At 38.0% G+C, this 12,259-nt stretch overlaps 4 protein-coding genes across 19 annotated transcripts in view; 1 reads left to right on the plus strand and 3 right to left on the minus strand.

The window, feature by feature from the left end:
• Window positions 1-12,259, minus strand: part of LOC126943908 (metallothionein-1E) — a 339,166-nt gene that overhangs the window by 124,916 nt on the left and 201,991 nt on the right. The gene's annotated exons all lie outside the window — the stretch shown is intronic.
• Window positions 1-12,259, minus strand: part of LOC126943900 (metallothionein-2) — an 894,508-nt gene that overhangs the window by 107,441 nt on the left and 774,808 nt on the right. The gene's annotated exons all lie outside the window — the stretch shown is intronic.
• Window positions 1-12,259, minus strand: part of MT3 (metallothionein 3) — an 892,117-nt gene that overhangs the window by 86,305 nt on the left and 793,553 nt on the right. The window lies entirely within an intron of this gene.
• Window positions 1-12,259, plus strand: part of BBS2 (Bardet-Biedl syndrome 2) — a 32,875-nt gene that overhangs the window by 3,025 nt on the left and 17,591 nt on the right. For both annotated transcript variants that reach the window (XM_050772905.1, XM_050772906.1), the window contains exons 2-7: window positions 2,617-2,848; window positions 7,243-7,364; window positions 7,618-7,680; window positions 8,460-8,537; window positions 11,050-11,154; window positions 11,238-11,324. In XM_050772905.1, the coding sequence (XP_050628862.1) occupies window positions 2,617-2,848; window positions 7,243-7,364; window positions 7,618-7,680; window positions 8,460-8,537; window positions 11,050-11,154; window positions 11,238-11,324 (687 nt within the window). The remainder of the gene's footprint in view (window positions 1-2,616; window positions 2,849-7,242; window positions 7,365-7,617; window positions 7,681-8,459; window positions 8,538-11,049; window positions 11,155-11,237; window positions 11,325-12,259) is intronic.

Here is a 12,259-nt window from a genome sequence, read left to right on the forward strand (position 1 = left end):
ATCCTTTGTCCTGTGTAATTGGATAGATACTTTGTGTTCAGCCCTATAAACAAATCTAAAAAGTTCTGACCTGATCTTCTGTCTCGAGACCTTAAAAATAATTAGTATTTTATCACTCAATGCTATGGATATATTCTCTTAAAAGCAATTAAAACATTTCAGCTAGGGTTAAAGCCTGCATCTCTAGAAACAGGACTTTATCATTACATCTGGGACCCTGTTGTGAACATGGAGCTGACTCTGGGTCTTAGCAAGGATATATATATCCTTTTTTTTTTTTTTTTTGAGATGGAGTCTTGCTCTGTCACCCAGGCTGGAGTGCAGTGGCGTGATCTCAGCTCACTGCAAGCTTTGCCTCCCAGATTCACACCATTCTCCTGCCTCAGCCTCCCGAGTAGCTGGGACTACAGGTGCCCACCACCACGCCTGGCTGATTTTTTGTATTTTTAGTAGAGACGGGGTTTCACCGTGTTAGCCAGGATGGTCTCGATCTCCTGACCTTGTGATCTGCCCACCTCGGCCTCCCCCAGTGCTGATGTTACAGGCATGAGCCACTGCGCCCGGCAGTAAGGATATTTTTAAAACGAGTCTCTGTCCGTGCATGGTGGCTCAACGCCTGCAATCCCAGTACTTTGGGAGGCCAAGATGGGCAGATCAACTGAGGTCAGGAGGTCGAGACCAACCTGGCCAACTGAAACCCGTCTCTACTAAAAATACAAAAATTAGTTGGGCGTAGTGGTGCACCCCTGTAATCCCAGCTACTCGGGAGGCTGAGGCAGGAGAATTGCTGAGACCCGGGAGGCAGAGGTTGCAGTGAACTAAGATTGTGCCACTGTACTCCAGCCTGGGCAACAGAGCAAGACTCCATCTCAAAAAACATATAAATAAATAAAAGGAATCTGTTGCAGGGTGAACATTAGAGTTTTCCTCTGGGGACATTTTTTTCTCTCACGGTAATGCTTAGGGGTCAGTTGAATTTACCTTGTTTGCAGCACCTCCTCAGCTAGAACAGATGTGTGAACTTCAGCCAGTCCTTTGGAAACCCTGGGAGTGGTCCTTTTGTCATGTGACTGAGGTTGGCTTTCTTTCCTTGCCTGAAGGGACAGACTTATTTCCCTGTGGACTCTCTGGGTGCAGAGAACAGCAGGAGTGAACCGGGGGGAAGTCTGATTCCTGAGACCCTTGTTGCTCTTGATAAAAATTGCAAACTCTTTCCATTCCAGTAAGAATGAATATGGAGCCTGTAAGCTATTTCCCCTCCTGTTCTTTCTCAGCATATTGGATTTGTGGAAAACTCTGTAAGAATTGGTTTGTTCAGAACTGTTATAAAAGGAAGTGTGATGTGGTGGTGGCTGGAGCTCAGGGTCTGGAGCACATCAGGCTCTTGTCTTAGCCCTGTCACCGGTCTCAAGACCTTGGTAAAGGGCCTTAACTCTTCCGACCTCATCTGAAAATCAAGGGTTGATGTCAGGTTCAAATGCAATTAACATTGACCAAAGCATGTTGTCAAGTGTTACACAGACGGAACATGAAGGCAGTGTTCAGTGGCTGCACATCTTTTCTATGTTTTTAGTCAATTCTTTTGAAAATTATTTTTTGTTGAATAGGCTACCTTGGGTAGGTATTAATTTAAAATTAATTCTGTTTGGATTTATGTGAAAGAGATAAAATACTCATGTAAATTTTATGCATTTTAGAAATAGAAGGGGCTAGAGGGACCCCTAGTCCAGTATTTTTCATCCCCCCAACCTTTTTTTTCATGTTGCCCACCTTGGAACTTTTTTAGACCATGAAGATTTCCCCAGTGAAATTCTGATACCTCAGATATACTGTATATCTCTTTTTGTACTGTGGTCCTGTGGTCCTGTGAAGGGCTACACGATTCCTGTGTCGCAAACCCATTTACCTGTCCTGGGAGTGATCTCGCCCCTCTGGAGAATGTATTTTCTAGTCCAAACCTCCTTTTTACAGATGAAGTTTAGGAAGGTTGAATAATTTATGCAGACACTCAGATTATATTTATGATAGTTGAAACTGTTGAATTGATTATCTTTGGGCTGATTACTTAGTTCTACGTCACTGGTATAAATTATGAAAGCTTTCAAGATACTTGATTTGCATGACTCGGTTTAAGTTTGTGAAACAGGTTTACTAAGTAGCAGACCATTTTAAGGTCTAGGAAGTGAATTCATTAGGTGCTCGGATGAAAGATAATAAAGGTAGTGTTTATTCTGTTTTCCATAATCTTCTTGGTGTGTGGCAATCGCATTGAAGCTGGTAGCAGCTTATTCTAGGTTGATCAGGAAAAGGCTAGCTTCTAAGAGTGCTTTGACATCCTGCTGGTGGGTAGCATGTAAGCTGGCCTGGTAAACAGTGACTAGATCTTGTTCATTACTCTGTTCCTTACAAGGCTAAGAACCACTGGATTTCCATGATTCATAATGACTGAAAGTTGTCCATGTATTGAACTATGTACGAGTGTTTTAAGTTTCATAGGAGATTAAAGTGACTTCTTGTTAATGTGGATGTGTTAGTAACCTGGTTCTTTTTTTAAAAAAAAGTATGACAATAATTTTTTATATTTTAACGGAATGTAATTAATTATTTTTGTTTCAGGTTTTTATTCATAATCCTCATACACGGAACCAGCATGTCAGTGCATCCAGGGTCTTCCAGAGCCCCCTGGAATCTGATGTTTCTCTTCTCAACATTAACCAGGCAGTCAGCTGCCTGACTGCAGGCGTATTGAACCCTGAGCTTGGCTATGATGCCCTTTTAGTGGGGACACAGACTAATCTTCTGGCTTATGATGTCTACAATAATTCGGATTTGTTCTACAGAGAGGCAAGTATGACCTTTATAACCATAAAATTGTCATTACTCATTAATGTCCATTTTTTATGCTTAGAAGAGATCAGATCATTTATTTTGGTATGTTGATTATATGACTGTTATAGTGTACATAAACAACATGGAGATTTTGCTATTAACATCTGCTTTATGTACTCGGAACTTACTTATTTGGTTATGGTTGCTAATCACTTGGTGACACTCGAGCTTATCTCTATGAGGTGTATCTGTGATACTACCATCTGTCAAGATCTCCTGTTGAAAATTCAACCAAGACCTGGAAAGCCAGTAGACAGGTCTCCTGGTGGACTCGCATTCAAGTTTAGTGCAATAGTTTGTAGAAGTCCTTACTGTAGCCTACCACCTACAGGCTGCTGCAACTTTAATACCCAAGCAATTCATGTTTATTACAGAAAAGATAAGGAAGTAAAAAGTAAAAGAAATTACACCTGTTTTTTCATCTAAAAATAACACTTCACACTTCAATTTTTGAACTGAGATTTTTTACCAAGCATATATGAATACATTTTGTAGTAAAATTGGATCATATATACATGTAGCCTTTTACTTGTTTTTACCCTATAGCAGCTTTATTAAGATATGATTCACATGTACAACTAACCTACTTAAAGTATACAATTCGGTGGTTTTTAGTGTATCCAGAGAGCTGTACAACCATCACCATCATCAATTTTCAACATTCTTATTACCCCCAAAAGAAAATCCATACGCTTTAGTATCACTCCCCATTTTTCTTTAACCTCCTAACCTTAGGCAACCAGTTATCTACTTTCTGTGTCTAGAAGTTTGCATATTCTAGACATTTCATAAATAATGGAATTATATAATATGTAATCATTTGTGAGTGCCTTCTTTTTCTTAGCATAATATTTTCAAGGTTGATCCATGTTGTAGCATGTGTCAGTAATTCATTTTTATGGCTGAATAATATTCCATTGTATGTATCTACCACATTTTATTTATCCATTTATCAGTTAATGGATATTTCACTCCCTGGCTATTATGTGTGGCTCTTTCATTCAATAATATGTTGTGAACATCTTTATATGAAGTTACTACATACCCGTTATGTCATTCTTATTGGTTCTATAGTATTTCATTGTGTTAATATAACTTGTTTAACCATTCCATGTTGTTGAACATTTATGTTATTTCCATTGTTTCTCTATTACAGTTCATAGTGTAATAACTGTATATCTTTGACCACTTCCCTAATTATTTCCTGAGGATAAGTTCCTGAAAATGCAGATGGTTTTCTTTCTTTTTGTTTTTGTTTTTTGAGACGGAGTCTTGCTCTGTCACCCAGGCTGGAGTGCAGTGTCATGATCATGGCTTACTGCAGCCTTGACCTCATGGGCTCAAGCAATTCTCTCACCTCAGCCTTCTGAGTAGCTGGGACTACAGGTGTGTACTACCACGCCCAGCTAATTGTTTATTTTTTAGAGAGATGGGGTCTCACTGTGTTGGCCAGGCTGGTCTCAAACTCCTGGGCTAACGCAGTCTTCCTGCCTCAGCTTCCCAAAGTGTTATAATTATAGATGTGAGCCACTGCATTTGACTGGTTGTCTTCTTTTTTTTGTTGACGTAAAATGTACATACATGAAAATTGCACAGACCTTATGTGTACAGTTCAATGAGTTTGGATCCCTGTAACCAATACCCCAATAAAAATATAGAACATTTTCATCACCTCAGAAAATGTTGTTGTGCCCCATTCCAGTCAGTTTCTATCTCCCATAGACATTCACCGTTCTGACTTCTATCGGCTTAGATTAGCTTTTCCTGTTGTTGAACTCCATACAAGTGGAATCATACAGAACGTATTCTTTGGTGTCTGGCTTCTTTCACTTAACATAATGCTTGCAAGAATTATCCATGTTGTTGCATATAAAAGTATCTTTTGTTGTTGTTGCTAAGTAACAAAAATAGTATATTCCATTGTGTAAACATACTATGGTTTGTTTATCCACTCTCTTGGTGATAGACAAGTGGATAGACATTTGGGTTGTTTCAGTTTTTAACAACCATTTTCATATAGGACTTTTGTTTTTAATAAGACTTTTTGTATAAGACTTTTTGTGGATATATGTTTTAATTTATCTTGGGTAAATACCCAGGAGTGGAGTTGCTGGACTGTATGGTTTATAAGAACTTTATGACACTGCCCAACTGTTTTTGCAAAGTGGTTGTATCACTTTACACTCCTGTCTGCAGTGTAGGAGAGTTCCAGTTGCTCCACATCCTTTGTCAACATTTGTTGTTGCCAGTCTTTAATTTTAGCCATTTTGGAAGGTGTGAAGTGATATCTTACTGTGGTTTCATTTTGCATTTCTCTGATAATCATTGATGCGGAGCACCTTTTCTTGTGTTTGTTGTCCATTTATGTGTCTTCTGTGAAGTGTCTTAAGTCTTTTGCCTATTTTTTATTGGTAGTTTGTCTCTTTATTATTGATTTGTAGACATTTCTTGGATATACTGGATACAAGCTCTTTATCAGATTTATATATACTAAATATTTTCTCCCAGTCTGTGGCTTGTTCCATTAGGCATGTGTCTTTTGATGAACAAAAGTTTTTCATTTTTATGAAGTCCAACTGATCACATTTTTTCTTTAGTGGTTAGGACTTTTTCTGCCCTTTGCCTATTTCAAGGTCACATTGTTTTTGTTCAGAAGTGAAATTAAGTTTAGGACTATATTAGTCAGGGTTCTCCAGAGAAACAGAACCAATAGGATATGTACATATTAGAGGGGGAAATATTTATTTTCAGGAATTGGCTTATACAGTTGTGGAGACTGGCAAGTCAAAAATCTGTGTAGTGGGACAGCAGGCTGGAGACCTAGGAGAGAATTGATGTTGAAGCTCAAGTACAAAGGCTGTCTGCTGGTAGAATCCCTTCTTCCTTCGGGGAGGTCAGTCTCTTTTTTATTAAGTCCTTCAACACTTGATAGAAAGTACTTAATAGAAAGTATTGAAGGACTTACTAGTAAAGTAGATTATTATCCATAATGTGCGTGGGCCAATTAATGTGTGAGGCCCACCCACATTATGGATAATAATCTGCTTTACTCAAAATCTACTCAATTTACTCAAAATTTGGCCCAATTAATGTGTGGGCCAAATAATGTGTGAGGCCCATCCACATTATGGATAATAATCTGCTTTACTCAAAATCTACTGATTTAAATGTTAATGTCGTCTGAAAAATACCCTGACAACAGCTCTAGAATAATGTTTGACCAGATATCTGAGTACCATGGCCTAGCCAAGTTGACACATAAATTAACATTACAAAGACCCAGCTTTACAATTGCCTAGTCAAAGACTTTTTTAAAAATGAGATTTTTGATAGATATTGGTAAATTCCTCCCTAGAAAGATTACCATTTTCCACACCCCCCTCAATGATGATCATGCCTGTTTCATTACACCCTAACTGGTAGTGAATATTATTGTTCTTTTTCATTGCTAATCCAAAAAGTGAAAAATGATATACAGTGAGAAAGAACATTTTTCATGTTTGTTGAGTGTATTTCATCTCTAATATTTCCTGTTTAATTTTTTGGTTGAGGTGTTTACCATTTTTGTATTTATTTGCCTTTTATTAACCTTCTTCTTATATTAACTTTTTGTCTTCTATATTGCAAAGGTTTTTTTCCCACTTCATTGTTTACCTTTTAACTTTATTATTTCTTTGGCCATTTAACAGTTTTAATTTCTTATGAAACCTTTTCTTGCCTATATAGCCAATCTTCATAGTTTTCCTACTTAAAGATTATATAAGTAACAGTTATTTTCCTGTACCATAAACAGTGTTTACAAAGATGTCCCTGAGTCTTTCAAAAATAAATTAACTTATGTAATTTATTCAAGAAGTTTAAAATATTTATTTTGGATGGTGGGACCATGGGTGTTTTATTATTCTTTGTACTCTTTAGTACAAAGAATAGTAAAGTTAAAAAGAGTAGTAAAGAACTGGATTACAAGTATTAAAAAGGTTTCCATCCAAAACAGTTAAAATAAATTACCAAGTTTGGGTGCTTAAAGGCGTAAGTCTTGATTCTCTGGAGAATTTGCCCTCTGAAACCTGTGGTCCCAGAGGGCCCACAGAGTACTGTAGCTGCATTTTGTAGTGGCTTAGTGTGAAAGCCAAGGCTCTGATTTACCCTGTATCTGTGCTCATCCTTGCAAAAGCCACAGGGTTAGGTCTCAGTGGACAGCCCTGGCTGCCCTCTCAGGAGACCATCTGGCTTCTCACAAATGATGACAGAGGAATTTGGGTGTCCAAATAAAAATATGGATATACATTACCTTCAGTGTGCCTGCAGATTATTGTGTCTAAGATAATGTGTCCTTTTACTTTTCTTAGGTAGCAGATGGGGCAAATGCAATTGTGCTGGGAACGTTGGGAGACATTTCTTCCCCTCTTGCGATTATTGGTGGCAATTGTGCTCTGCAGGGTTTTAATCATGAAGGAAGAGATCTCTTTTGGACGGTATGAAGAAGAAAACATTCTTTTTGGTACCCTTAAGCATTTTCACTTTTAATGTTGTTCTTTTTTAACCACCAACTCCACTGAGTAATTAAAATATAGAACAATATTTATAATTCTGTTCTTTAAAAAAGGATATGAATAATTTGAATAGCATTCATTCGTGTTTTGTGTAATCCTCTCCTTCATGTAGTTAATATATTTGGAGTAAATGGAAAAATGATGGCATACTAATGATTTGGGGTTTTATTTTCAGGTTACTGGAGACAATGTTAATTCCTTGGCCTTGTGTGACTTTGATGGTGATGGAAAGAAAGAGGTATGTGGGGGAGGAGATACCTCTCTTGTGTGTTCAGCCAAATAAATTTTGCCATGACAGTGACATTGGTGCTCTGTTGCCTAAATGATCAGAAGTTGGCCTTATTCATCTTTCTCTTCTCTTTTGAACAATAAATCACTTGTGCTTGTGTCATAAGTACAAAGATCAAAGCCATGGTGTTTCAGAGACACAGGAGAGGGGAGAGAGGGTAGAAGAGTTGGGATTTCAGTTATATTCACAGTCTTATAAATTGCTCCTAATGCTTTGAAACCATATTGTATGTAGTTTTCAATTTTGGCCAACTTTTTTGAGGAATCTAAGTGTTTTAGAGTTTGGCTTTTAGCCTTTGAAATTATGGTTACCCTAGAAATTAGCTTCTTGAGGAGTCAGTTGGTGTGAAGTGCTGTGTTGGGCACTGATTTGCCCCTCTCTTGTCCATGGACACTGGGCTCTGGTGTTTGAACAGGGCTTCCATCTGTAGGCAGAGAAAGTTGCTGATCCAGGGAACATTTTCAGGTACTCAGGGAAATAACGTATTCTGGCAAGATGTGCAGCTCCTATGGCAGGATAAAAGCTGCTGTAGCCCCTGTTTCTTCACTGACTGAATCTTCTGATCCTCCCATTAGAGGGAGCATTTCTGAGCATCAGACTATTAGGAGGTTGTCAATCTTGGGTGGCAGAAACAGCATGCAAAGTATTGTGCAATTTTTTTGTTTTGTTTATGGAAATTTTGTTGTTTTCACTTACTCACCTAAACATGTATGGTATTTCCCCTTCAGCTTCTTGTTGGATCTGAGGATTTTGATATTCGAGTTTTTAAGGAAGATGAGATTGTGGCAGAAATGACAGAAACAGAGGTAAGAAGCGCCACCTCGAACTGTGGTAACCTTGGGCAAGGTAGATTAGCACCGTCAGATGAAACACCAAGTGAGAGTGCTGGGGCAGCTCCCAACCCAGGTGGTTTTAGGATGAAAACTGGGGGGTTCAGACAGAGCTGTATGTTATGGAAAGAAAAGCAACAAAAATCCTAATTAAGGTATATTTTGAAAAGACTGATTAAATAGAGAAAAATTATTGAATATAGTTAAATACAAAAGGCATTTCTTTTAATGAGTTAATACATGCAAATAATAATAATGGCAACCATTTATTATGTACCCATCGTATGCCAGGTTGTGCTGTAAGTACTTTATATGAAGTAACATATTGAATTCTTATAACAACTCTAATAGGAAGATAAATTATTATTATTTCCATAGATGAGGAAAATTATGTTCTGGTTTTTTGTTTGTTTGTTTGTTTTGAGACAGAGTTTTACTCCATCTCCCAGACTGGAGTGCAGTGGTGCGATCTTGGCTCACTGCAAGCTCCACCTCCCAAGTTCAAGCTATTCTCATGCCTCAGCCTCATGAGTAGCTGGGACTATAGGCATGCACCACCACGCCTGGCTAATTTTTGTATTTTTAGTAGAGATGGGGTTTCGCCATGTTGCCCAGGCTGCTGTTGAACTCCTGACCTCAAGTGATCCGCCCATCTTGGCCTCCCAAAGTGCTGGGATTACAGGGGTGACCCACCGGGCCTGGCCTGATGTTACATTTTTTGTTAAGTTACTTGTACATGGTCTTTCTTTTTTTTAAATTAAATTAAATTAAATTTTATTTGAGATGGAGTTTCACTCTTGTCGCCCGGGCTGGAGTGCAGTGGCGTGATCTTGGCTCACTGCAACCTCTGCCTCCCAGGTTCAGGTGATTCTCCTGCCTCAGCCTCCCGAGTAGCTGGGATTATAGGCACCTGCCACCACGCCCAGCTAATTTTTGTATTTTTAGTAGAGATGGAGTTTTGCCATGTTGGCCAGACTGGTCTTGAACTCCTGACCTCAGGTGATCCATCCGCCTCTGCCTCCCAAAGTGTTGGGATTATAGGCATGAGCCACCATGCCCGGCCCGGGAGTCTGTTTTGTGTGTATGTGCTTAGGTGTGCTTTCTCCTTCATTAGATTCTCAAGGGGGTTTGCAACCTCCCCCGCCACTAAAAAAAAAAACAACTTGAGAATCCCTGTCTGATAGATGCTGTGTCCCGCATTCTCATATCCCTTTCATTCTAATTTGTGGTAAATCTTTCCTTCTTTGGTGGGAATCATTCAGATTTTGTTGGATTTTTACTGCTTGTTAATACTAGATGTGAGGCGACTGAATTCTTGAAACGCCTCTTTCCTAAATCCTAGAAAAGAGGACAAGAACCTGGAATAGGGTTAGGGATTTGAGGGGACTTGTTGATCTTCTAGTCCACAAAAGGAAGAAACTGGTGAACTAAGGAAGCAGTAAAGGAGCTCAGGAATCTGGGGCTACATTTATGAAAATGGACTTCATAGCATTGTTCATTTGCAGGGTCATTTTTCTGTTCTCTTTGTTAGGTTTTGCTCCTAGTTCAGATATCTTTTCCCAGATCAGCAAAATCATGATTCATTTGGCAGTTGAACAGTACGAAGTATTGTCAGAAGAATGCCTTGAGCTAAATAATTCTGGGATCCTACACAGCACTTTGTATTCATAGTTAAGTGAAGTGGGTGGTTTTGTAGAAAAGCTGTAGGTGTAAAGGAAATTATATAACTATTCTCTGCTTTATACAATTTATTTCTTAATATCTCTTGTATTAGGAGCAGAATTAGAAAGTAGATCTGCAGGATCATGGATATCATTAAGCTTTGGTTTTAACTTTAAAGGAAAGTTTTGTTCAGTACCTCAAAGTTTATCCTTTTAAGGATGTCAAATCCTTGAACAGTCCTATACATATTTCTGTATCATATATGCATTCTATATATTGTAACATACTACACAAATACAGGTGCCTGTGTTTTTGCTTTTCAAAGGATTATGTGTTCTTTCTTTTACCTCTAGCAAACAAGTTATGTCATAGAAAGAAAAGTATATACATGAAGTAAGATATTCAATTGTGAATTGTTACAAGTCTTTTAAAAATTGAGACTGTAGAATGTTATAAGTTAAGTAATAATCATTAAAGCCTCTTGGGTGAACATATATCTATTGTATATGCAGTGTAGTTAGCTTATTTCTTCCTTAGTCCTTCAGTTTTTTTGTGTTTTTTAAAAATAATTTTCTGAAACTTGCCACATAAGGTTGCTCTAAAACACCAAACTCTGTGAGTTTATTTAAATCTGATTATACAACTGTGAAGTAGATGACATGTATCATAGAGAAGAGGAATACATTCCCCACTAATGGATTGGAAGCGCTTTTAAATCTAATTTTAACATAGTTGTAATAAGGAGTGTGAAGTCTTACAAAGCTGTACTTGACAGTAAACTGGGCCTTAATGAAAAGATGTTGTGTTTTTATGGATTGTTTTGCAGGTAGTCACCTCTCTTTGTCCCATGTATGGCAGTCGATTTGGTTATGCCCTTTCCAATGGCACAGTTGGAGTTTATGACAAAACAGCTCGATACTGGAGAATTAAAGTTAGTATAATTCAGCCTTTGATATTCAGGCACTTGATACTTACTGTGAGACTTCTGTGCTAATTATTGAAATTCTTTTTCAGTCGAAAAATCATGCCATGAGCATTCATGCTTTTGACCTTAATTCTGATGGAGTGAATGAACTGATAACTGGTTGGTCCAATGGGAAGGTAAGTTTGAATAGCAAAGTTCGGGTATAATTCAGAGTAATAATTGTCCAAGGTGTATTGGCTGTAGGACTTAGAACAGTAACATTGGGATGTAAACTTCAGTTCGTTCCTTGGCAGTGTTTTCACATTTAACTTAATAATCTTGACACATTATTCCTGCTATCATTGTCAAGAGCTGCAGAGTGAGAGACGGTTAAGTCTCATAAGAGGTGTTTGGGGGAAATCTTCAAGGAGATTCTTTCTAAATCTCTTATTTGAAGTACTGAGAATCCATCAGCCAGATTGATTCTAGGTGGTAGAACAGTAAAAAAGAGTTTTAAGGAATTGTTTCAATAGCTCTTTTCTAATAAATCTTCAAAACTGCCTGACAACTTAGCACTAATGGGAAGAATCATGTTAGCATATTGTTTTCTGAGCTATAACTTTAAAATAAAATCCTTTTGCTTACTTTCCTTTTTTAACTTCAAATCAGAATTTTTTACAGTCTTTTGGCAAGTCAGGATTGTTTTCTTAGAAGCTGCCTAGGTAGCTGCCAGATCTCCATGGATACCATTTGCCCTCGCTTTCTTGTCTTGTCAGTGTTGGATTGCCTGAAGGGGATCAGCAAATTCTTACCTTTTCTTCTTTGGTTTGTCTTTACTTTTCTCTAGCACCTTTGTAAACATTCCTTTGGTGTTATGTGGAGAACAGATTCTAAAAAGCTACTCTGTTGATTTCTGCTTCTCCACTTAGTTTTGTCATTAGTAGGGGTACTAAAAAATTATAAGACTGTATAGTTGCTTATTAAGAAATATGAAAATCTGTGAAATGGATGTCTGAGTTGGTTTGGGCTGCTGTAACAAAATATCATAGGGTGGGTGGCTTATAAACAACAGAAATTCATTTCTTATAGTTCTGGAGGCTGGGAAACCCGCTATCAAGGTGTTGGTAGATTC

The sequence above is a fragment of the Macaca thibetana genome, chromosome 20 (genome assembly GCF_024542745.1).
Source record: "Macaca thibetana thibetana isolate TM-01 chromosome 20, ASM2454274v1, whole genome shotgun sequence".
Lineage (NCBI taxonomy): Eukaryota > Metazoa > Chordata > Mammalia > Primates > Cercopithecidae > Macaca > Macaca thibetana.